General features: G+C 44.2%; 1 protein-coding gene across 1 annotated transcript in view; it reads left to right on the forward strand.

The window, feature by feature from the left end:
* Positions 1 to 249: 249 nt before the first annotated feature.
* Positions 250 to 26,771, forward strand: part of EIF2B3 (eukaryotic translation initiation factor 2B subunit gamma) — an 88,306-nt gene continuing 61,784 nt past the window's right edge. Inside the window, exons 1-5 of the mRNA XM_068239516.1 lie at positions 250 to 330; positions 2,578 to 2,732; positions 6,461 to 6,603; positions 8,398 to 8,557; positions 13,502 to 13,613. Of these exons, the coding sequence (XP_068095617.1) occupies positions 2,579 to 2,732; positions 6,461 to 6,603; positions 8,398 to 8,557; positions 13,502 to 13,613 (569 nt within the window). The 5' untranslated portion in view covers positions 250 to 330; position 2,578. The remainder of the gene's footprint in view (positions 331 to 2,577; positions 2,733 to 6,460; positions 6,604 to 8,397; positions 8,558 to 13,501; positions 13,614 to 26,771) is intronic.

Raw genomic sequence — 26,771 nt, forward strand, 5'->3', positions numbered from 1 at the left:
CGCAATTACATAATCACCATGCCCAGTTCGTATAATCGTACAATCAGATGGAGTGCTGCAGAGTTCAGACAGTATGAAGATAAGCAGCGCCGTACACATAACTCTCACATTGGCCCCGCCCTCTCTCTTTCCAGCCGCTCTGTAGTAGTTCTACAACTGTCTCCGCCTTTCTGTTGTCACAGACGGCGGGTCACGTGCCGCTTCTATAGGCTCCACATGTAGAACACGTGGTGTGAGAGAACGCGCTGCCCTGTTTGGTCCCTTTTCGCTAGCCGTAGCGGAAGTGGAGCACCGGTAATAGGCATCCGCAGGACGTGCAGCTGCTGTCAGGTATGGAAGCCTGTCACTAGTGATATCCCCAGCATGCTTCATGCCAGTGAGATCTGCCATTCCTTCCATGGGCTCTGTGCATGGCGCACTGGTGTCACTGCTGGCTCTGGCCGGAAGCCTGAGACTTGTAGTGCCTACTGTTCTTGTCACCAGTGAACTGCTCACAGAGAAAATTATTCGCACACAATAAATGACGGAGTTATGCCTCCTCCTGCCCTAGTCCATGCTGATTTCTGTGTGATGCTATCTCGTCCCTGAATGTCACTACTGTCCCTATTTTGTTACAGATTGTCCAGCAAGCTCATAGTGAACCAGAACTTCTAGTAGTGTGTAAGCGAAGCAGGTGGGTTTGGTGCAGAGCACTAAATCTAGACGCCCCACAGCAGTAATCTAATACTGCGCAGGGCGCATAATGATAATTTGGGGCTCTGGCGATCATCGGAGCACCTTGGGATGTCAGTTTGCTGCCTGAGCACCCTGGGATGTCAGTTTGCTGCCAGATGTCAGTTTATTTTCACAGCACAATGGGGTGCTAGTTTGTCAGAGCACTGGATTATTGTGGCTTGTACAATTAACAAGTTGATGCATCATTGCATTGCAGGGGTTTGCCTAATTATCCTTATTGGATGGATATATTTATCACAATTGGAGATTATCCTTGTGAACTTTTGCACTTTTGATTATTAAAGATAAAAAGCTTTATTTGGTTTCCGGAGTTTTTCTTCTTTCTTGGTTCTAAATTTTTGTAATATTTTAACTATAACATTTCTTTAGCGCTTTTCTCCCACAGGACTCAAATCGCTTAGGCCATATATGTCAAACTCCGGCCCGCGGGCCGAATTTGGCCCTGGTTTCCCCACCTTTCAATATGTATTGGCCACTCTAGACCACCAGGGAAGCTATATTAGAGGTGAAGTCCTAGAACACAAAGGAATGCATATGGTAGGTAGGGGGAAAGCACTAAACACCAGGGAACGGTATTGGGGAGGGTGGGGTCACTAGACACTAGGGAACTGCACAGGGGAGGGAGAACCACTAGACACCAGAGACCTTTTATAAGGGAGGAAAATGGCCAGTAGACATTGAGGTTGGCCTGCGACTAGATCACTGTGTACAATTTTGGCCCGCGACTAGGTCCCAATGTACAATTTTGGCCCACTTTGTATTTGCGTTCGACACCCCTGGCTTAGGCTCTCTGATTCATTAATTGGTAGTAGAATGAAGTGTTAACACAACAACATTTTGGTGTGGCTATTGGTGTAGTGGAACACCACTAAGGATATATATTTTACCTATCTCCCAACATTTCTATTATCAGCAAATGGAGAAACTCCACACAAGATGGAAATTACATATACAAGTCTTTGCAGTTCAGTTTTGAAGTGGAAATGATCTTAGTGCTGCATGATTACATTGCCACCTTGTTGTCCCTAAAGCTCCTTTTACACTTAATCAGTTGCTCTCAGAAAAAGGATTTTCAAAGTAATGTCCATGTTTTCCTATGGCTCAGTTCCCACGATACACGTTTTAACTGAAAGCTATTTTCACAATGCACTGCTTTTGGAAAAACGCATACCAACACGTATGAATGTACACTAACTCATACCAACACATTAAGTGTAAAAGGGCCCTAATGGTTTTATTGATGATAGTGTGACTGGTATTTTGAATGTCCCACATGTTGTGGGTGGTGTTTTCCTGCTGAGGTATAAGGGCCCGTTTCTACTTGTGCGGTTGGAATCACCGCGGGAAAAAATTGCATGTGGATGCGAATTTTGCATGCAGTTGTATGCGAATTTTCATGCAAATTTGCATACGATTTCGCATGGATAACTATGTATGCGAATGTAACCATGGCAGTGCCTGTGTGCTTTTTCCATTGTTTCGCATGAAAATTCACATACCAAAACCGCATGCAAATTTTCTATTAAATAGTGGTATGTGAATTCTGATGGCTCTGCCGTGCAGATTTTTTCTGCACAGAAAAACGCTCAGAAATCCTGACAAGTGGAAACAGTCCCGTTCACTTGTATTGTCTATGCAAATCTGCATGCAGATTCGCTCTAGTGGAAACGGGCCCTTAGTTTCTGAATTTGTCCAAACACTGGCAGTGGCAACGTACACACAGGATAAATGTCTGTGGTAGGTGCAGAAAGAATCATAGTTCATTAGTTCAATGCACATATTAGTAAGCTATACAGAATTGTATTTTATCTGTCTTGCTTTAACCCTCTCTGCCCTCTGTAGGATGGCGCTGGAACTACAGGCTGTAGTGATGGCGGTTGGAGGTGGGTCCCGGATGCAGGACCTCACCAGCAGTATCCCAAAGCCCCTTTTGCCAGTGGGCAATAAACCTCTCCTGTGGTATCCGCTAACCATGCTGGAACGAGCAGGATTTGAAGGTGAGTGATTGTTGTATGATGTGTGTATGTATACGTAATCTAGCCTTTTTCTACAGTGTTTGATTTCTGTCATACGAGGATGCTGAGTTCTCATCCTGTGGACCCATACTCTACTTGAGTTTGATCTGAATCCTCTTTAACTCCAAATGAGTTACACACTTTTGCCTTGCCACTGATGTCTCAGGAAGCACTGCCATATTTTAAAGTACAGCTAAACTGAGATGGATATGGAGGCCATATTTATTTTCTTTTAAACAATACCAGTTTCCTGGCCCTCCTGCTGATCCTCTGCCTCTAATACTTTTTAGCCATAGACCCTGAACAGGCATGCAGTTTCTGACTGAAGTCTGTCTGGATTAGCTGCATGCTTGTTTCAGGGTTGTGACTCCCACTACTGCAACCAAAGAGATCAGCAGGACATCCAGGCAACTGGTATTGTTTAAAAGGAAATAAATATAGCATCCTTCATATTCCTCTCAGCTTAGTTGTCCTTTAAAGTGTTTCACTCCCTGCTACAATAAAATGGGATGCCTATTTTGTGTCACAGGTGGCCAAGGGATCACAATTGTGTTACAGAACATAAATAAATACATTAACTTCTGCAGTATTAGCAGTTACAGGGACACCACAATTTTTTATGTGCAGAAGTAACTTAAAGGAGTGGTGGAGGAGAGGAGATTAAAAATCAAAAATCCACTTACCTGGGGCTTTCTCCAGCCCCTGGCAGCCATCCTAGCCCCTTACCGCAGGTCCGGTGGCTCCCGGTCTCCTCCACTGCATTGTGATTCACCATGTGGCTCACTGATTCGCACTGACGTCATCCTGGCTGTACTGCACAGGTGCAGAACTACTGCGCTTGCGCAGTACGGTCCGGATGACGTCACCGCAACTCAGTGAGCCACTCGCGCAGGCTCAGTGGACATCCTGCGTCGGATGGGACCCGGGCCGGCCAGCGGTGAGCGGAGCTGCGGCAAGGGCACAGGACGGCTGCCAGGGGCTGGACAAACTTGTATGTGTTCTTTTTAAAGGACATCCAAGGTGAAAATAAAGTTAGAAGTTAAACAATTGTATTTATCATCCTCCTCCTAAAAATGACTTTTTTTAGATAACCCACAGTTTTATTTTTTATATTTAAATCTTGTTTTTAAATTTTTACTGTTTCATTGTCTCTGCTCAATGACACATGCATTGAAGTATGCCCAAGCTCAAATCTATTAACTATTGACCCTTTTTATCTTTTATGCTCTCAGAAGCCATTTACTGACAGGAAAGCGTTTTTATGGCTGTAATTCCTTATCCGTGAGGGTTATGCTATAGTCTGACCCAGTCCCGACCCGGACAGAAACTGTCACTTGCATGCCTGATGTTTGACTCTTTCAGGCAGAGAAAGCAACAAAAAAAACACAGCCTAGTTATTTGTGTGCTTGGCACTGTACATATACATGACCCAGTGTTCTCCCCAGATTTTTTTTTTCCTGCCGGGTGGCATTAAAAAGTAGCCGGGTGGGCCGCGACAGGGGAATGCAGGGGCGACACAACTCTGCTTATAGCATTGGAGAAAGAAGAGGAGGCGAGCCGATTTATAGCCGGGGGTGCACCAAATTTACCCGGGTGAAACACCCAGCTAAAAGAGCCTGGGGAGAATACTGCATGTCTATCTCTTCATGTCACGTCACCTTGGTTGTCCTTTAAATGTTTACTCCACTTATTACAAATGTCTCCCTCAAATCCAGTGCCACTTCCCTATGGAGTTCCACAGGGTCCTGTACTATCACCATTACTCTTTGCAGTCTACATGCTCCCACTGGGCAAAATAATCCAGAACTATGGCCTAGGATACCATTGTTATGCAGATGACACACAACTGTATCTGTCCTTCAAGCCTGGCACCCAAGACCCATCAGCCTCCATAAATGCGTGTCTAGTGGATTTACAAAATTGGATGAACACCAGCTGGCTGAGGTTGAACTCTGACAAAACAGAGGTGTTGGTGGTAGGTGGTCCACACATGATGGATAAAGTTCAAAACGCTCACCACCTCACACTAGCAATTGGGGGAGATACTGTACAGTATAAAGACTCTGTGCGAAACCTTGGGGTGATCCTGGATGGAAATCTAAAACTCAAACAGCAGATATCAGCTGTCGTCAAGTCTTCCTTCTTCCATCTAAGAAATATAGCGAAAATCAAACACCTTATCCCAGCTGAAGACCTACCTGCCCTGGTTCATGCATTTGTATCCTCCCGCCTAGACTACTGCAACGCCCTGTTCATCGGATCTACAGAAAAGGTTCTGCGCCTCTTACAGCTAGTACAGAATGCTGCAGCCAGACGCCTAGCCAATGCCCCCCGCAGCTCACACATCACCCCAGTACTGCAAACTCTTCACTGGTTACCAGTAAAATGGAGAATCAATTTTAAGATCTGCCTGCTGACATTCAAGGCTCTACACCACATGGGACCCAAATACATAGCAGATCTATTGGAACTTTATGCCCCTCCACGCACCCTCCGCTCTGCCAACAAGATGAAGCTGGTTATTCCCAGGATACACCTAACATTTGGTGCTCGGGCCTTTTCCTACGCAGCCCCTACTCTATGGAACTCACTTCCTCAATCAGTACGAGAGGCTCCCTCTCTGGACAGCTTTAAAAAAAAGGCTAAAAACTCACTTTTCCCTAGCCTTTGAGACTGCATAATGCAGGGTCACAGCGCTTTGAGTCCCCAGGGAGAAAAGCGCTATATAAATATTGTTATTGTTATATAACATATCTCAGAATTACAGAAAAAAAATGTTGCAACTTTCCATTTAAAGCTACCTTTCAACCTTAGAGGTAATGACTGAGTTCCGAATGACCTGTCGATATGAACAGCACAAAAATAGGAAAGACTACAAAATTTACAAAAAGACCTTGTAGCTTTTGAGAAAATCGATTTTAAAGAAATTAAAAAAAAAACATTTTTAAACTCCGTTAAAAAAACCATTTCTGCGGTACACTATACTATATAGGGAGTTCTGAGTTCTGCATACACATTTTATAAATTTTAAAGCCATCCTGTGATCCAGCGCCAGGACCCTCTGAAAGTACACGTGGGTTATGGAAAATCAATTGTTTCAAAATCAGTTACGTACATATATATATATTTTGGGTAAGCAAAATTGGCATATCACTAGTGATGATCATCACTAGGACAGCAGAAGGCACAATGGGGGGCAGATGTGTTATAGAGGGAAACAGTGCAGGCATAGTGGGGACACTGAGCGAACAGGAGGACAGAGGTGACAGTGAGGAGGAAGGCACATGTGGCTCAGGGGGATACTGAAGGCATATAGGGGCACAGGGAACAAAGATGGCACAGTGTTCTGACTTAAAAAAAATGTATTTGAGTTAAGAATCTCATCTGGGGACTACCTGTAGGCCTCTGCCTGCCCTGAGCTACTCTGGCCCTTTTTTTGCCTGGAGTAATGGCAAGCCATGATGCAATAGTATTCAAACCTTATCAGGGAGGACATCAGCACTGAGACTATGTCTGAACTACTGTCTTTGGCTGTTCATGCTTAAAAGAGAACTTTATGAAGTGTCATTGGATTGGATTGGTCATTAAATAGAAATCACATTTTGCCATTTATACCTTTTTGAAAAAATAATCTGGGATGTTGATGTGACAACTTCCAGAGTTCTCACTTAATGTCTCATTCCCCTTCCCCCTTTTTTCTCCTTCCTCAGAAGTAATTGTTGTGACTACAAAAGAGGTGCAGAAGTATATCCCAGACATGAAGATGAAGGTGGATGTGGTATGTCTGCCGGAGGACAAGGCACCAGAGATGGGGACAGCAGACTCACTGCGACACATCTACTCAAAGATCAAGGTGAGATGCCTGCCCTGCGTTTAAAGTCATGAAGTCTGTGTGCTCAGAGGGCGCTCCCCATTTCCTAGCGTAGGAGATCACTTTCACACTGGGCTTCATGGAAGGGTGGGCTCATCTTTTTCCCTTTGTAGAAGATCACCCTTATTCTGAGCTCCATGGAAGGGTGGGCTCACCCTTTCTCTGCGCAGAAGATCACCTTTTCTTTGGGCTCCATAGGAGGGTGGTCTCTTCTTCTTCTTCTTCTTCTTCCTTTTTTTTTTTTTTTTTTTTTTTTTTTTTCAGTGTAGGAGAACACTTGTACACTGGCTTCAATGTGGACTCATCTTGCTTGAATGTAGATGATCACCACTATGAGCTCCATGGCAGAGTGGACTCAACTGTAGAAGAGATGCTTTGCACTGAGCCTATTGGCAGAAAGAGCACACCCTGTCCCAGTATAGGAGATCAGACACTTCACACTGGAATACATGGAAGAGTGGGCTCATGGTCTCTGAGTGTAGGAGATAACATCACACTGGGCTGCATGTCAGAGAGGGCTCATCTTGAAACCCCTCAGGGCTGTGTCTTGTCACCATTCCTGTTCTCTCTATACACGAATAACAGCACATCCATTGCTGACTCTGTCAAAATCATCAAGTTTATGGACGATACCACAATTGTTGGACTTGTTAGTGAGAGTGACGAGCAGGCCTAGAGAGAATGGGCTAGTTCTTAACACAGCCAAAACCGTGGAGATGGTAATCGACTTCAGGAAGTATGCCAGTAATCCCCTCTCGATGTACATCGAAGGTACCGAAGTCGCTAGGGTTCCCAGCGTCCACCACCTGGGCACAACCATCTCGGACGACCTGACCTGGAGGGCAAATACCACCGCAAGTCAGAAGAAAGCACAACAAAGACTCTTCCTTCGCCAACTAAAGAAGTTCGGTATGGCCCAAGAACTTCTGAGGTCCTTCTACTCTGCGACAATCGAGTCAGTTCTCTGCTCATCCATCCTGGTCTGGTTCGCTAGCTGCACTGCCAGTGACATATATAAACTCCAGAGGGTCATCAGCTCAGCGGAGATGATTATTGGGATACCTCCCCCCCCCCCCCCCCCCACTACATCTCATCTACAACACCAGACTGCGTAACAGAGCAATGAAAATTGTGGGCGACCCCTCTCACCCTGGCCACAGTTTTTTCAGGCGACTCAAACTGGGTCGGAGGTTCCGGTCTATCCCTGCAAGAACTACTAGGCGTATGAACACTTTTTTTTTTCCGTACTGCCATCAGACTTTTGAACTCAGCTCGTTCCACTGACCTCCCCTGTAGCCATCCGCGGACTAATGTCTGACTTAAACTGTGGTTGCTCTGCTATCCACCCTGCTTAGGTCATACTAGAATTATCTGCTGCTACACACTGCTGTCCCTGCTAGACCCACAATGCTCTACTTCAACGTGTATTACTCCCGTCCTGTTGCATTACTTCTGTTTTTGTTGTATTACTCTTGTCTGCTGTATTACTCTTTCTGTGCCTATCAATGTGCCAAATCCAATTCCGGGCACGGCCCAACCGTGCTTGGCAAAATAAACAAATTCTGATTCTGATCTTGGCTCAGCATAATTGCCTTTCTTTATAAAGGATACGGTTGATGTTAGGTTGGTGGTTTTTTTAAGTGGGAGGAGCCTATACTTGGTACAAGCAATTCAGTGGTGTTAGTAGAGCAAATAAAGCAATATAATAATTGTTGTGTTCTAAAGTGCCACAAGGTTTACCTAAAATGTCGGGTCTCTGAATCTTTTCTTCACCAGACCGATGTGGTTGTGGTCAGCTGTGACCTGATAACAGAAGTGGCGCTGCATGAAGTTGTTGATTTGTTCCGTGCCCACAATGCCACCCTCGCCATGCTTACGCAGAAGGCGTCAGAGCCCAGCGAGCACATTCCAGGGCAGAAAGGGAAACAGAAAGCGGGTGAGTGCTGCTTCCTCTTGCTCTTGTGTGCTATGTGGGGTTATAGATGCCACAAGGGCAGGTTTGCCCAGTGTCTGGGACAGAAATATGCGTTTTAGACATCTTCTTATGGTAGCTTGATTGTTACTATGCTGTCAATACACATAAAGAAAATAAACAGGCCTCCTTCATGTTAGTAGATCACTAAGATTTTAATATAAACATTCATTCCCGGTTCCTAAAGTAAACTGCCAGTACAATTCTTTCTAATTCACTATGCCTCAAAGACTTATTAACTCTTCCAAATTGCCATACTTTCAGTGCTGTAACTGTTACCCTATTGTCAGTAACCCATTGGAAACACCTGTGACCCAACTGCTGCCCGTAGAGTTCAAGTAGCCAAATCCTACTCTTCCTGTGATGTAGCTCTTCCCCTAGAGCAGTGATGACTAACCTTTTAGAGACCGGGGCACATATGCAATTCACTTTTTCTCCTGAGTTTTCTCTTGGGTGATATTTTTAAATTTGTCAATAATATGCATTTTAAGCCATCAGAAAGCAAGAAATTGCTCAACATAATTTTGATAGTACTTTTTCATTTACTTTTTGGTACGTTTTTTTTAGTTGAAAAGTGCTGGAAATTTATTTTAATTTGAAGATTAAAAATTATCTCCTAGGAGAAAACTCAGGTGAAAAAGTGAATTGCGGCCCCGGGTGCCCAAATTGAAACCTAAAACCCACTTATCTAGCACAATGTGCCAACACAGCACATAGCATTGGGTTGTCTTACCCAAAGACTCCTTACCAAATAGGTAACTGGTTCCAGCAGAATTGTAACCCTAAACCCTAAACTCTGGTTTAGAAAGAGTTACTTAGCTGCAGTCAGGAGAGCCTCAGGATCCTATTGAGGCTTTCCTCTGCTTTCTGTAGACCCCCCCCTTGCTGAGTGCAGACCCCCTCTTCTATGACGAGCAAGGCTCATACTCAAGCAGCTCCTGCTTACTGTGCATGCGCAGCCATACTGATGGCAGAGGAGGTGCTGGCCCGATAAGATTGCAGACAATCTGTTGTTGCCAGGCTTTTGGGAGTCTTTGCTCAGCAAAAGGGGAAATCGGAGCATGGAGGGAAGCCTCATTAGTATCCTGATGCTTGCCTCTCTTTAGAGCGCAGTATCTCTTTGTACCTGAGCTTCGGCTCAGGTACACTTTAACCAGTACACTATCCTGCCCACCCGTAAGCAGGGCTGTGGAGTCAGAGTCGGAGCAATTTTGGGTACCTGGAGTCAGTGGTTTCATAAACTGAGGAGTCGGGAGTCAGTTGGATGATTTTTGTACCAAATCCACAGACCTGCAATATTAGACTAAGGAGTCGGAGTTGAGGTGTTGGAGCTATTTTGGGTACCTGGAGCCAGAGTCTTTGGTTTCATACTCTGAGGAGTTGGAGACGGATGATTTTAGTACCGAATCCCAGGGCTGTGGAGTCGGTACAGAAATCTTCCAACTCTGACTCCTCAATTTATGAAACCACGACTCCGACTCCAACTCCGACTCCAGGTACCCAAAATGACTCAGACTCCTTAGTCTAATACTTAACAAAGCTGTGGATTTTGTACAAAAATCATCAGACTCCTGACTCCAACTCCTCAGTTTATGAAATCAACGACTCAGTCTCCGGGTGCCCAAAATTGCTCCGACTCCTCGACTCCAACTCCGACTCCACAGCCCTGCCGAATCCACAGCCTTGCCGTAAGAGTGTGAGTCAGTTATAGTGTGCAAAGGAAATCCTGGTGCTCCTGCTGTGAAACAGACTATACAAGCACAAACTCAGTTGGCTGTGCCCTTGCCAGCAGGGCTGTGGAGTCGGAGTCGTGGAGTCGGGCAATTTTGGGTGCCTGGAGTCGGAGTCGGGAAAAAATGCACCGACTCCGACTCCTAATGAATTTGTAACTGTAATTAAAATAGAAAATATGATAAAATGTTCTATTTCTCAGATAATAGTCATTAAAAATAATGTATATATACAGTAATAGCTGTGCTTAGTCCACAAAAATGAAATAAACCAGTCAAAATTAGTTACTTGTGCTGCTTCAATAAAGCAGTCCCCGTATTTTTGAAGGTCAGATATACATATCTGATTGTGACTGTATATATGATTTGTGCACAGGAATCTCTTATATATACTAAATAACATCTATGCTGTAAGAATAAAGCCTGATGTGTAGCCGTGTCACTAATAGAGATGGTCAACGAGATGGAAATAATTCTGCATTGATGCTGATTTATGCAAATGTATGCACTCCCTTTGCTGATGAAATCAAATAATGTGATATGTTATTAAAATTTGGTTTGGTGACTACAAATTAAAGGGTAACTAAAACGGATGAAAAGTAAAGTTTTATACATACCTGGGGCTTCCTCCAGCCCCCTTCAGGCTAATCAGTCCCTCGCTGTCCTCCACCACCTGGATCTTCTGCTATGAGTCCTGGTAATTCAGCCAGTCAGCGCTGTCCGGCCGCATGCCGCTCCCACAGCCAGGAACATTCTGCACCTGCGCAATAGTGCTGCACAGGTGTAGTATGCTCCTGGCGGCGGAGTGTGTGCATGCGCACTACGCCTGACTGGCTCAAGTACCTGGACTCATAGCAGAAGATCCAGGTGGTGGAGGAGGACATCGAGGGACTGATTATCCTGAAGGCGGCTGGAGGAAGCCCCAGGTATGTATAAAACTTTAATTTCATCTGTCTCAGGTTTACTTTGTTACACAGTAGTACTATACTCTACATATGCACTCCCCACAGAGCTGCAGGGAATCCACTGAGAATGCTGTCCACATTGAACACAGAGGTGTTGTCTGTTTACAATCTCCTCATTCCCCTGCAGAGTACCTGCACATCATTCTTACATGTACCCACACTTACATTGCCTAGGGCCTGATAGATGTTCTTTGTTCCGGTTTGTACCTTTTACAAGTACTCTTACCAAGGACTAGTTTTAGTCTAAAGGGAATAAATATAGTAGTCTACATATCCTTCTCACTTCAGTTGTCTTGTAAAATTCCTAAGCGTTGGCAGTTAAGAGACGAATTTCATGTTACATACTTTTAATCAACAAAATTGTAATATGCAAATTAGAGGAGTCGGAGGCGTGGAGTCGGAGTCGGTGGAATCCTAAACTGAGGAGTCGGAGTCGGTGGATTTTTGGACCGACTCCACAGCCCTGCTTGCCAGGACACTGATTGCTGCACTCATTAAAGGTTTTGGGTGATGGTCTCCTGTTGTTGTAGCTCCCTGTGTTAGCATGTGTTCCATTGGTGTGCATGTAAAAGCGCCCTCTGTTGAAATGGTGCACTGCATGTTGTCCAATAAGAGGAGAGGGATAGGCAGTGCCCTTTGACCTCAGTGCTGTGCGCTGTATGCGTATATCACAGAGCATCTCTGCCTGCCAAAGAATAGCTTGGGGACTTTTTGGATAGCGGTGGCAACAGGGTGACAGCATGCATGCCCACAGAGATGGCTCTCTGTGCCAGCCTGGGCCCGCATGCTTAGGTTCGCCACCACTGCCTTAGAGTGCATGGTTAGGTGGGCATAGAACTGCATCGTTGTATGGAAGGGGATTTGAGGCGTAGGGTTTGTCATTTGCTTCTAGAATTGAAAGTAAGACGAGATTTTTATAAGATCTCGGGGGCACATTTAACTACACGTCAGGTAGACTGTAATTTCCCTTATTTTTTAAATATCAGAATCTACCGCAATGTGTTCTTGTTTGGTAACGCAACATGGTTTTCTGTCCAAGTTGTACAAAAAAAGAGAAAAAAATAATTTTATCCTTAAAGGGCAACTGAATTGAAAGGCATATGGAGGCTGCCATATTTATTTCCTTTTAACCTACCAGTTGTCTGGCTGTCCTGCTGATCTTTTGTGCATTAGTAGTGTCTGAATCACACATGGCAAATGCACTCAAACTCAAACATCTGATATACATGGTTGTTCAGGGTCTATGACTAAAAGAATTAAGGCCCGTACCCACCTTGCGGTTTTTCTGACTGTATTCCTGATGACCGGCAATTTATTTTTTTTCGCGCAATGAGTGGTCATTTCTGCGATCTCATGACGTAGGTGCAGGTGCACAATCACTTGAACCTCGCTTAGCTTCACGCTGCGATGAGTCACAGCGAATTGGATCTTTAATATCCCCCAATGACTCCCGCGCAAAGTATCGCGATCGCTTGTAGTCTTGTTTATGCAGGTCGTATAAAGTCACGCGTACCCGCTGGCCAGAAGATGGATCAGGGGGAGATCTTGTCGGATCCATCTTCCTGCAACGTGAGGTGAGTATGTAGCTTAAGAGGCTGAGAATCAGCAGGACAGCCAGGGAATTTGCATTTTCAACCATGTCATCAAGCTTAGGGCATTTTTCTCTCTGAAGTATTTGCATAGACCAAGTCTTCCAATCTTCTGTGTGTCTTAACAGAAGGGGCCTTCCGTAGCCCCAAAACTACCGGTACTTGGTGATCGGATGGCTGCACATGCATTTATGTAAATTTAATTGCAACCTTATGTGTGGACCTCTTGGATTGATAGACTTTGACGGTGTTTGGTCCAGCACCCTTCTGCCATTGTATGCGATGTGCGATCTTCTTCTGGATTACTTGCTGTGCCTGTACTGTGACTATTCTTCCCACTTCCTGTCCTAAGACCAGGAAAGATGGACACAGACAGCATTTGCTTACCTGGCAGATGTCAAATCCTTCTTCACATTTTCCAAAATTATGGTTTTGTTAGAAATTTCAGTTTAAATCTCTCTACCTTCCCCCCCCCCCCCCCAAAAAAAGATAATTCCTGAATTGCAAACAGCCCAAGAAACGCATTGCGTTTTGCAAAGCTCTGCATTTTGATGCTAAGTGGCAAACTGGCCACAATTTGCTGTAGTGTGCTCATGTAACTAAATATTGTGTCTTTTGTTGTAGTGGAAGAACGAGACTTTATTGGTGTAGATAACAGTGGGTCCCGCCTCTTGCTACTGGCCAATGAGGAGGACCTGGATGATGGGCTCGATCTGAAGAAGTGCATCTTCCAGAGGTTGGTGAAAGATTGAAAGATTCCAGATCTGCCATGCAATGTTGTCATTTTCAGGACAGAGGAAGTTGCTACTTTGCTTTATCCATAGTTGGTGGTTTTCCAAGGTGCCTGGCTTACGGAGCTACTGTATGTTTCATACAATTAATTACCCACATCATAGGCTGGAGGTATAAGAGTCAATTTGGAATGGGGGGGGGGGGGGGGGGGGGAGGGGGGCAAAGGAAATTCCAGTTCTGTCAAGAAAAACGTAGTGCCTTGATTTCTGTAATATACATCAGTTTTTTATGCGACACACATTTTTTACTGCAACAGAAATCCCTAAACAGGTTAAGAGGGTCTTCAGGCCCATTTATCATTAAAGGGAACCTAAACTGAGAAGGATATGGATTTTTCCTTTAAAAATAATACCAGTTTCCTGACTCTCCTACTGAATCTGTGTCTCTAATACTTTTAGCCACAGCCCCTGAACAGGCATGCAGATCAGGTGCTCTGACTGAAGTCAGACTTGGATTAGCTGCATGCTTGTTGTGTAGTGTGCGATTCAGCCACTACTGCAGCAAAAGAGATCATCAGGAGTGCCAAGCAACTGGTATTGTTTAAAAGGAAACATCCATATCCCTCTCAGTTAAGGTTCCCTTTAACATACAGTGCTGTTTTATGATGTTTGTGTGAGGGAAATTCTCCAAGACCACACTTAGGATCAAGTTAAGGCAATTTATTGCTCATATGAGGAGGCAAGATACAACTGTCCCTCTATTGGTTCTAGACATCATGACCCGTGCAATAGGGCTGCTCACACAATGTCTAGCCTGAGGCTTCAGAGACTTTTCTGTCTCTGCTGGCAATAACCCAACTTTATATAGAGGTATATTTCCTGACTTAACTCCGCCTCTGGATCATGATTCGTTGTCTGAATGACTGGGCTTGACCTTACCACGTCCAAGAAGTAGGCTGGGTGTAGTCTCAGACTATTTTTAGCAAGAAAAAGGAACTAACATGTCTCAAAGCCATGTCTACAAAAGGGTGGGGGCTAATTTAGTTTGGGTAAAACAGACACCAATTATTAAAACCCATTTATTATTATTTATTTATAAAGAGCCAACATATTCCATGGCGCTGTACAATGTAAGAAAACAAAGGATACATAATGATACAGAAAATGATATACATCAAGTATGAACACTGATACTGTAACGATCTGCTAGTGAATGTAAGAGCACTAGCAGATAGACAGGTATCAGAGGTTCCCAATAAGGGAATAGCTTGCAGACAGTAGAAGGCAATACTGTCTCGGTAATAATAGCTTGGTCAACAAATCGGGCCGGTAACAGATCTGACAGATAAGGTACAAAATCGTTCAGCAAAATCAGAGTGAGTATTCAGGCAGAGGTCGGCAACAGATCAGATAGGCAAAGGAACAGAATCGTTAGGCCAAAGAGTAGTAAGAGGCAAGGCAGAGGTCAAATAATACAATCACAATAATATGTTTATTCCTGAGCTAGTTTGAAATCCCCGGGGTCCTGTCGGTTCAAAGCACACACGGATCTGACTAAGGTCTGAAGCCTTCACTGTGAAGTGTTAGCTACAACAGACAATGAGAGACCGGCAGCATGAGGCTAAATAGCCCGAGGTGGAAGTGCAACCATGCCTCCATCCTGCCCAGCAATCAGCAATGGAGGTGGAGCCCTGCGTGTCAGCTGACATGCTTCCTAAGGGCATAAGAGGTGCGACGCAAACAGCGTGTGCGTCCACCCTCTTTCTCTCCCTGCAAGTGAAGCTCAGCTGACGAGCCGCTGAGGTCCTCTCTGACAGCGCGACCCGGAACCCGGAAGTTGCAGATGCGCTGCTGATCGCCGCGGCGGAGGTAAGCTCCGCATGCCTGACAGATACAAAATACAGAACTGCTGATTACATTTGCAAATTTAACATGACTAAAATGTATGAATGTCTAACAGAGTGCAAGCAATTAAATTAATATTAAAAACATAAAAGCAGAGCGATCAACAGTAACAAGAACTGCAACACTAATGCTGCTAAGTAATCAATGTCCTCTTTGGCGTAAGCCTAATGCTGTCCAAACAAAGTTCATCCACATTTGATAAGTATAGGCTCTTCACTGTAAAACTTCCTCCAAAGAAATTGATAAATTTCTGTCACAGCGCTTATCACTATACGCTCACCAGATCGGTTGGCCAATCTTTTCAGATCAGCAGTCAGCGTTTTTGGCCTTGCCAGCAAGAGATTCCTCCGATCACTTCACCAGCCTCTCCAGGCATCCGACCATAAGCTCAGAATAAAACAAGGGAAATGCAATAGTGTGATACCATTTGGATAGAGCTTAATATTATCACCAGTGCACCCCTTTTCCAGAACAGTGCCACCAACGTGCTTCCACCATAAACAGATACACAAGGCGCTCACCAGATGCACTGGCCGACCCGCAACAGACCAGCAATATAGCGTGTTGTTATAACTTCAGTTTTTGGGATAAAGGACATCCTAGGACTCAAACAAAGCCGACCATAGCATAATTCCGTTTGATTTTAATAAGTAATAAAAGTAGTGCACTTACAAATTTGCAGTAAAACATGCGCATATAAAAAACTGTTTTATTGCGGATGATTAGGGTTATCAGGTGATATGGGAGGGTGAGGGTGATTAAACTGTCATTTTGGGGATTGTGTTCCCACTGTTGAAGCTGGATTTATGAGCCGCAGTTCTTTATACTGGTCAAGGTTCTGGTCTATACTGTAGGCCCATTTAAGGCATCTATACAAATTGGGTAGATGAGAGGTTAGTTAATTATACCTTAGTGGATGGGTCCCGATAGGTGGTCGTGTGTGGGGGTATCACATAAGGGGGTACTCTGAGTCATGTGGTAACCATACCCTTTTTATGTCACTGTATTTCCGTGATCTGATCTCCCAAGAAGGTCGCTCAGGAATGAGAATTTCTATGGCCACTATTTGTTGATATTTCTAACCCCCCCCCCCCCCCCCTTTTTTTTTCATTATTTTCATTTTATATATTTTTGTTTATGGAGTTTTATTTTGTAAGACTTTTTTAGTTTCAGTTTCATTTTTGAGTTTTTAGCTTGCACTATCTTCATGCCCGCATAAATAGGCAGAAGATATCTATGAAATACTGTACAAAGGGCATTTTTTTCCTTGTAGTCCCTTTCCAAGATGGCCGCCGCTATGACTCAGGGGATCCTGGGTGATGTAGTCATTCTAATCCGGAGCAGAGGGCATTAGTGTCCCTGTAGTCCGTTTTTTCAAGATGGCAGCCGTCTGACTCAGGGGATTCTGGGTAATGTAGTCAATGTGGGACAAGATGGTCGCTGCTGCTGACAGGTGGATTCTGGAGTTTGCAGCCCTTAGTTAGTAGATGGGGGTGTATAGTGGAGGAAAGTGGTGAATGTAATGATATGTAGGATGGGTCCCGATAGGTGATCGTGTGTGGGGGCATCACATAAGGGGGTACTCTGAGTCATGTGGTAACCATACCTTCTTTATTTCCCCGATTTTCAAGTAAGGTTGCTCAGGAATGAGAATTTCTATGGCCACTGATTGGTGATGTTTCTTATCCCCCCTTTTTTCAATTTTATATATTTTTGTTTATGTAGTTTATTTTGCAAGACTTTTTTAGTTTTACTTTTAATTTTTGAGTTTTTAGCTTGTACTATCTTCATGCCTGCAAGAGTAGGCAGAAGATATTTATGAAATATTGTCCAAAGGGCATTTTTTTCCTTGTAGTCCCTCTCCAAGATGGCCGCCGCTATGACTCAGGGGATCCTGGGTGATGTAGTCATTGCAATCCGGAGCAGAGGACATCAGTATCCCTGTAGTCTGTTTTTTCAAGATGGCAGCCGTCTGACTCAGGGGATTCTAGGTAATGTAGTTTATGAGGCACAAGATGGCCGCTGCTGCTGACATGTGGATACTGGAGTTTGCAGCCCCCAGTTAGCAGATGGGGGATGTACAGTGGAGTAAAGCGGTGAGTGTAATGATATATTGGGGTTGTTTAATAAGGCTACTGTTTTTAACTGGAAGGGGGATTAGGATTTCAAGTAATAAATGCTGGGTGATGGGTGTACACACCCGAAATGCGGAAGTAGCCGCTAAGTGAGATGGGTACTGTAGTCTTTAGTCCAATATGGACAGCCTATTGGAGTGGCCGCATGATTATGACAGAAGCGGCAGCAGCGAATGAATCCAGCTGAGACAGCTGGTCATGTGATAGAGGTGGAGAGTATTTTAAGCGTCCCTCAGCTCTGAATGGCCGAGCCCCTGATGAGTCATTGGACGAAACTAGTAGGGCGGAGCCTAAGGAGCTGAGGAGACGCTGAAGGATCCTGTGCTACGTTTTTTTATATGCGCATGTTTTACTGCAAATTTGTAAGTGCACTACTTTTATTACTTATTAAAATCAAACGGAATTATGCTATGGTCGGCTTTGTTTGAGTCCTAGGATGTCCTTTATCCCAAAAACTGAAGTTATAACACGCTATATTGCTGGTCTGTTGCGGGTCGGCCAGTGCATCTGGTGAGCGCCTTGTGTATCTGTTTATGGTGGAAGCACGTTGGTGGCACTGTTCTGGAAAAGGGGTGCACTGGTGATAATATTAAGCTCTATCCAAATGGTATCACACTATTGCATTTCCCTTGTTTTATTCTGAGCTTATGGTCGGATGCCTGGAGAGGCTGGTGAAGTGATCGGAGGAATCTCTTGCTGGCAAGGCCAAAAACGCTGACTGCTGATCTGAAAAGATTGGCCAACCGATCTGGTGAGCGTATAGTGATAAGCGCTGTGACAGAAATTTATCAATTTCTTTGGAGGAAGTTTTACAGTGAAGAGCCTATACTTATCAAATGTGGATGAACTTTGTTTGGACAGCATTAGGCTTACGCCAAAGAGGACATTGATTACTTAGCAGCATTAGTGTTGCAGTTCTTGTTACTGTTGATCGCTCTGCTTTTATGTTTTTAATATTTTTGTGAGTGTTACACACACTTTTTATGCAGTAAGCGAACCAGATTGATATAGGAGAGAGGAAAGCAAGGAGGTAGTGAGGAGCGCCAGGTTTTATGTTTATTTGAATTAAATTAATAACATTCCATGACACAAAAGGGTGAGAGCCCTGCCCTTGCGAGCTTACAATCTAAAGGAATGGGGTGGAAACAAGAGGTGGGGGAAGTATACAGTATATGTACAGGCAGTGCGTAATTAGGTTATTTAGTGGGTGCGTGGCCTAAGCTAGAGAATATGCTTGTCGGAAAAGGTGGGTTTTGAGGGAGTTTTTAAAGATTTCAAAGGTGGGAGAGTGGCGGATGTGCTGTGGAAGGGCATTCCAGAGGAGGGGTGAGGCACGTGAGAAGTCTTGTACACGTGAATGTGAGGAGGTAATTGTAGAAGAGGATAAAAGAAGCTCATGTGCAGATCTAAGATTGCGGTTGGGTTGGTATCTGGAGACTAGTGAGGAGATGTACAGGGGAGAGAGATTATGGAGAGCTTTGTAGGTTAGGGTTAAGAGTTTGAACTAAATCCTCTTGTTAATTGGTAGCCAGTGAAAAGCTTGACAGAGAGGAGCAGCAGAGGAAGAGCGAAAGGAGAGATGAAGAAGTTGAGCAGCAGAGTTCAGTACAGAAATGAGCGGTGCTAGTCGGTTACTTGGAAGTCCACCAAGCAATATATTGCAATAGTCCAATCGAGATATAATAAGAGCATGTACTAACATTTTGGTTGTGTCATGGGAGAGAAGGTCGGACACGTGCTATGTTTTTGAGTTGGAGATGACAGGAGCTGGTTAGAGAGTTAATGTGAGGAATAAATGAGAGAGAAGAATCAAATATTACCCCGAAGCACTGTGCTTTGGGAACTGAAGTTCTAGACGTGTTGTTAACATTTATTGTAATATCGGGCAAAGAGGTGGACAGGGATGGTGGAAAGACTATTAGTTCAGCTTTATTCATATTAAGTTTGTAGAAGCGAGAGGACATGAAAGAGGAAATAGCGGACAGGCAGTCAGGAACCCATGTGACGAGGGAGTTAAGGTCTGGGGCCGAGAGGTACAGTTGTGTATCTGCATATAGATGGTATTGAAAGCCAAATGAGTTGATTAAGTTACCAAGACTCTGCATGTAGATGGAGAAGAGGAGGGGACCGAGGGCAGAGCCTTGAGCTACCCCTACAGACAGAGGATGTGAAGAGGAGGCCTGATCTGAATAATGCTGGATACACATGGTTCGTTCCCGCACCCGATTCCCGTCGATTAGTTTAGTTTATTTCTGACATGTCCGATTCGCCGTTTGATGGATCGTTGGGTCGATTTGCTATACTTTACATGGCAATCGACCTAAAAATCATCGAAATGCGCTCGGAAATGTTTGGGAATAAGCGATTCGGTCGGGAATCGAGCGGCGCATTCGATGCGGGAACAAACCGTGTGTATTCAGCATAAGAAACAATGAAGGACCTTCCAGAGAGGTAGGTAGGAAGATATCCAGGAGAGAGCGAGGTCCTTTATTACTATAGATGAAAGGATCTGTAGGAGTAGTGTGGTCGACAGTGTCGAATGCTGATGACAGATCTAGAAGGATGAGTATGGAATAGCCTGTGGATTTAGCTGTGAGGAGGTCATTAGTTACTTTGGTGAGGGTTGTTTCTGTGGAGTGGTTTGGTCGGAAGCCAGACTGGAACTGATCAAGCAAGGAATTTGCAGATAAATACTGACTAAGTTTAGCATGAATGTGGCGTTTAAGTAATTTAGATGCAAATGGGAGAAGTGACACTGAGCGGTAGTTAGCAAGTTCGGTGGGGTCTAGAGATGGTTTTAAATGACTATAATACTAGATTAAATTTAAAGAGGACAACTCAATAAAACTTATTTGGAAAAAAAATTTTTAAAGAGGAACTCCAGTGAAAATAATGTAATAAGAAAGTGCTTCATTTTTACAATAATTATGTATAAATGATTTAGTCAGTGTTTGCACATTGTAAAATATTTTAAATCCCTGATTTATATTCCAGGTATTTATTACATGGTGACATTTTTATTACTGGTTAGTGATGTAGCTGCTGCTTGCTGTTTTGGCAGTTGGAAACAGCTGTAAACCGCTATTTCCCACAATGTAACAGGGTTCACAGAGAGGAAACTGCCAGAAGTACCTCGGTACTCAGAGCTTCTTGTGGGTGGGGTTTCACCACAATATCAGTCATACAGAGCCCCCTGATGGTCTGTTTGTGAAAAGGAATAGATTTCTCATGTAAAAGGGACTTTCAGCTACTGATTGGGATAAAGTTCAATTCTTGGTCGGAGTTTCTCTTTAAGGACCACGGGCTTAAACCCCCTAGTGACCAGGCTATTTTTTACTAATTAGGCCACTGCATCTTTAAGGCCTCGCTGCATGGGCGTACAATTCAGCACACAAGTGATTGCACACAAATGCACTGGTATCACGTGGTATAAGCACTCCCGATGACGCCGCACAGAGGTTGTGACAGCAGACAGGTGAGCCTTCAACACTCATGGTGTTGGGGGACACCAGCTGGAGGTCCGTTGGTTTTTGGGAAATCTAACACCGTTACTGCCATGCTCCCAATCGAGCATGTTCTTTTTGAAGCTGCTATTTTACTCACAGGTTCTGCTTAAAGCGGACCTGAACTCAGAACTTCTGCTCTGCTCTAAAAGATAAGCAACAGCATATTTTTACAAAATCACATCGCTCCAGTGTGAACACACACATAAGATAACATGAGCAAGAGCTTTTAAAATCACAAAGAGCTTAGAAAAGCTCTTGTAGTGTGAACGAACCTTTAAAGAGAAATATTTTTGTAACAGCTGATACAAATCCTGCAGTAAATCTGCAGTGTCTACTTCCTGCTTTCATGGAAGCAGACATAAGGTTAACATCCTGTGTCTACAAGTTTGCTGATCTGCAAGGGCAGCCAGTTGACACAGTTGCGAAAACAAATTACAACTTGTGATTAGTCACAGATGAAGGGGAAATAGACAGGCTAAACTCTCTAAATACATACGGGGTGCATTTCTGTTTTTCCTTCTGTCCTGTGCAAAAGTTCAAGTCCACTTTAATGGATTTTTTTTTCTTTTAGTATGTAGGCAACTTTGTATATTGTGTATGTGTGCTACTACAATATATGCAGTTTTGACTGTTCGAAGATGAATTGTGTATTAAAAATTTCTACATCTATGTGTATGATACTTTCTCAGTGTGGTTGGACTCTGTGTAAGGAGAACGTCCGCGCCAATAACACAATAATGCCCCAAATTCCAATCAAACAGTCAGAATTGGTTCACTGCAGTTAGTTCCAGTAGTAGTACAATTTATATGACAATCCTGCTGCACTCTCCTATAACCTCTTGAGGATCACAGGCTTACACCCCTCCTAGTGACCAGGTTTTTTTTTTTAATTTTTTAGATCCACCGAGATAAATGCCTCTCATATGCATTAGCCTATGAGAGGGATATGAGCCTCTCCTGGGAACAGGTCAGTGACTGAGCTGTCCCCGTACAGCGCTGTGCTAAATCGCAGTGCTGTACAAATCAAAATAACAGGGGTTTTTTTTTGGGGGGGGAGGGGGATTTAACAGCCTGCCAGCTCCAATCAAGGCTGGCAGGCTGATCACAGAGGCAGGATATGATCGTGCATATGTGCGCATGTTCCCTGCCAATCTCCGCCCCCAGGACTTTCAAAAAAGCACATGACCCATCTACAGATGAATGTGGTTCAAATCTGGTGAGTAGCTGGTGGAAAGGGGTGTGCAGTGGACCCACAACGTGATGAAGCACGTTGTGATTCACGATCACTAGAAGATGCTTGTTTGATGTGGAGAGAAAAAACACCTGATTATCTAGAACAGTATTACACTATGAGAGATTTTTTTCTATTTAAAAGCAAGAAGTTTTAAATCAGGATGATACCATTTATTGGCTAACTAAAATTTAGGAATTTGAAGGATAGCGCAGCTGGATTGTCGTATACATTGTACCACAGTGCGGTTGGATTGTTTTTGTGGGATAAATGCCAATGCTGCAATATTTCCAGCATGCTGGAAGATTTCTGTAGCGGACTTTGACAGGCGGCTGAGCATCCAGCATAAGCTGTTACTGCAGGTGCTGCGATAGCTCTGCTACTGGGTGGTTTCCGGCCACCCTGATCGTCAGGATTGATGTGCGTTGTGCTACATGTCACTAGCTCTGTAAGTAAGAGTGCGTGCGGACAGAATACAATCTATCCGATGTAGCGAAAGGCTTTCACGCTGCTTTACAGTATTTTAGGAGCGTGAGGCTGTTTCCTGCTGTCTGTAATGTGAGATCTGAGCAGCAGGGCAGGAAGAAGCAGCACCTGCAAGGCGATCTCTAACCTGTGACCTTACAAGTAATTGACCTGTGACCTTACTCTGTCATGAGTGCACAGGTCAGCCTAGCACATCCTTTGTGTATTGCTGCGTGTGAGTCCAGTGAGGTCCCTTCTGGGGTGTGACTTTAGATCCCCCTCCACTCATCCCTGAAGGTTTCTGCTGTCCTCAGTAGTTACTGTGTTGGGCACATATGCCTTTTATGTTCGATCATAGTTACATGCTTATTATTATTATTATTATTATTATTATTCGCAGCAGCAGCTAAGAGGAATAGGCAGCACAGTGGCGTAGTCCGTAGTGGATAGCACTTTTGCCTTGCAGCGCTGGATCCCTGCTTTGAATCCCAGCCAGGGCACTATCTGCACTGAGTTTATATGTTCTCCCTGTGTCTGCGTGGGTCAAATGGCCATAGACTACAATACATGCACTACACAATACATACATAGACATATGACTATGTTAGGGATTAGAGTGTGAGCCCCTCTGAGGGACAGTTAGGGATATGACTATATGCTCTGTACGGTACTGTGGAAGATGTTGGCGCTTTATAAATAACAGGAACATACTATAAACCTCATAATCTGTCCCAGAGGTCCTTATGTTGCCATGTATACACACTTTATTTGAAAGACAACTGACCTGAGAGGGGTAAGAAGGCTGCCATATTTATTTCCTTTTAAACAATACCAGTTGCCTGATAGCCCTGCTGATCTCTTTGGCTGCAGTAGTGTCTGAATCGTTCACCTGAAATAAGAATGTGGCTAATCTTGTCATATTTTTGTCAGAAATATATGAAAGTATTAGAGGCAGAGGATGCTTTTAATGCATCAGCAGTGTCTGGATCACACACCTGAAATCAGCGTGCAGCAATTACAATAAACTCAAGTCAAACCTCTCATCTGCGTGCTTATTCAGGATCTAGGACTGAAAGTATTAAGGTAGCCATAGATATTTCGCTTTTGTGGCCAATTGACCATCCAATTTGATTACTTTTGAATCAGGTGAAAATTGTTGCCGCAACAGGCATGCCCAATTTCGGGCCGAAATTGGTTGCATGTACAGTGGGATGCGAAAGTTTGGGCATCCTTGTTAATGGTCATGGTTTTCCTGTATGAATCGTTGGTTGCTATGATAAAAAGTCAGTTAAATATATCACATAGGAGACACACACAGTGATATTTGAGAAGTTAAATGAAGTTTATTGGATTTACAGAAAGTGCGCAATAAATGTTTAAATAAAATTAGGCTGGTGCATAAATTTGACACTGTTATTTTATTGTTTCTAAAACCTTCAGAACTAATTATTGGAACTCAAATTGGCTTTGTAAGCTCCGTGACCCCTGACCTACATACACAGGTGAATCCAATTATGAGAAGGTATTTAAAGGGGGTCAATTGTAAGTTCCCTCTTCTTTTAAGTTTCTCTGAAGAATGTCAAAACAACTCTCAAATGACCTGAAGACAAAGATTGTTCACCATCATGGTTTAGGGGAAGGATTCAGAAAGCTGTCTCAGAGATTTCAGCTGTCTCTTTCCACAGTTAGGAACATATTGAGGAAATGGAAGACCACAGGCTCAGTTCAAGTTAAGGATCGAAGTGGCAGACCAAGAAAAATCTCGGATAAACAAAGGCGACGAATGGTGAGAACAGTCAGTCAACCCACAGACCAGCACCAAAGTCCTACAACATCATCTTGCTGCAGATGGAGTCGCTGTGCATCGTTCAACTATTCGGGGCACTGTACATAAGGAGATGCTGTATGCAAGAGTGATGCATAAGAAGGCTTTTCTCCGCCCACAGCACAAACAGAGCCACTTGAGGTATGCTAAAGCACATTTGGACAAACCAGCTTCATTTTGGAATAAGGTGCTGTGGACTAACGAAACTAAATTTGAGTTATTAGGGCAAAACCAGGGGCGTTATGCATGGAGGAAAAACACAGCATTCCAAGAAAAATATCTGCTACCTACAGTAAAATATGGTGGTGGTTCCATCATGCTGTAGGGCTGTGTGGCCAGTGCAGGGACTGGGAATCCTGTCAAAGTTGAGGGACGCATGGATTCCACTCACTATCAGCAGAATTTGGAGACCAATGTCCAGGAATCGGTGACAAAGCTGAAGCTGCGCCGGTGCTGGATCTTTCAACAAAACAACGAACCTAAACACTGCTTAAAATCCATTAAGGCATTCATGCAGAGGGACAAATACAATGTTCTGGAATGGCCATCTCAGTACCCAGACCAGAGTATAATTGAAAATCTGTGGTGTGAGTTAAAGAGAGCTGTCCATGCTCTGAAGCCATCAAACTTGAATGTACTGGAGATGTTTTGTAAAGAGGAATAGTCCAAAATACCTTCAAGCAGAATCCAGGCTCTCATTGGAACCCACAGGAAGCGTTTAGAGGCTGTAATTTCTGCAAAAGGAGAATCTACTAAATATTGATTTTATTTCTTTTTTTTGTGGTGCCCAAATGTATGCACCTGCCTAATTTTGTTTAACCACTTGAGGACCGCTGTGTTAACCCCCCCCCCCTTAAGACCAGACCATTTTTATTGAAATTGGCCACTGCAGCTTTAAGGCCAAGCTGCAGGGCTGTACAACTCAGCACACAAGTAATTCCCCTCCTTCTCCCCAGAGCTCTCTGTTGGTGGGGTCCGATCGCTCCCGGTGTGTGTGGTGTGTGTGGTGTGTGTGTGGTGTGTGTGGTGTGTGTGTGGTGTGTGTGTGGTGTGGGGGGGGGGGGGGGTGTAGGTAGGTAGGTAGGTAGATAGATAGATATAATAATTTTTTCTACTTTTTTTTTGTTTTCATTTTTATCCCGCTCCCTCCCCCCGCCGGCCATTCAGCGTGATCGGCTGTCATAGGCTGAAGCCTATGACAGCGGATCACTTCTGCAGTAACAGAGTGGACAGCCGTGTGACACGGCTGTCCCCAGTACAGCACTGCTGTAGTTCGCAATGCTGTACTAACCTAATAGACGGCGGTTTCGCCGTCTAACTGTCTCCGAGCAGCGATCGCCGCTGGGAGACTGAAGGCGGGGTGGCGCTCCGCCTTCCAAGCAGGAGTTGCGCATGCAGCCTGCGCGTTCTCCTGCTAGCCCCATAGAGAGCTGTTCACGCCAATTGGTGTGGAGCAGCCGGCAGGTAGTTAAACAATTATTGCACACTTTCTGTAAATCCAATAAACTTCATTTCACTTCTCGGATATCACTGTGGGTGTCTCCTATATGATATATTTAACTGACATTTTTTTTATCGGAACAGACTATTTATACAGGAAAATCATGGTTGCCCAAACTTTTGCATCCTACTGTATCTATTAAACACGCTGGGAAATCTTGAGCCGATGTGGTCGATCGGGTTGCACGGCAGTAATGATGTCCAGTATGTTCGTCGCAACATCGCGACGAACATGATAGAACCCCCCTCCCCCCAGTTATTAGATGTATCCCTGTTGCCCGAGCATATAGCTACTTCACCTTTCCGCTGCCCCCCGGTGTCCGCTGAGTGTTTGCCATACTTCCGCATTCACGTCCCACATCACTACAGGCATATAGCAGGGCGCATGTGCATGTGTAATGTCACACACGTGTCTCACATGCGAGAACACCTGCGCAAATGCAAAAGTACAAGGGACATTCGGGGGCATGGAACAGGTAAATGATTTGCATGCACCGGCAGCAGGGGGACATCTAACATTTGGGGAGACATCGGTCGGGGGCCGGCGAGGTGGCATCACAAGGCTCATCCCCAAAAGATTTCTTGCTGAAATTGAT

This window comes from Hyperolius riggenbachi, chromosome 6 (genome assembly GCF_040937935.1).
Source record: "Hyperolius riggenbachi isolate aHypRig1 chromosome 6, aHypRig1.pri, whole genome shotgun sequence".
Taxonomy (NCBI): Eukaryota; Metazoa; Chordata; class Amphibia; order Anura; family Hyperoliidae; genus Hyperolius; species Hyperolius riggenbachi.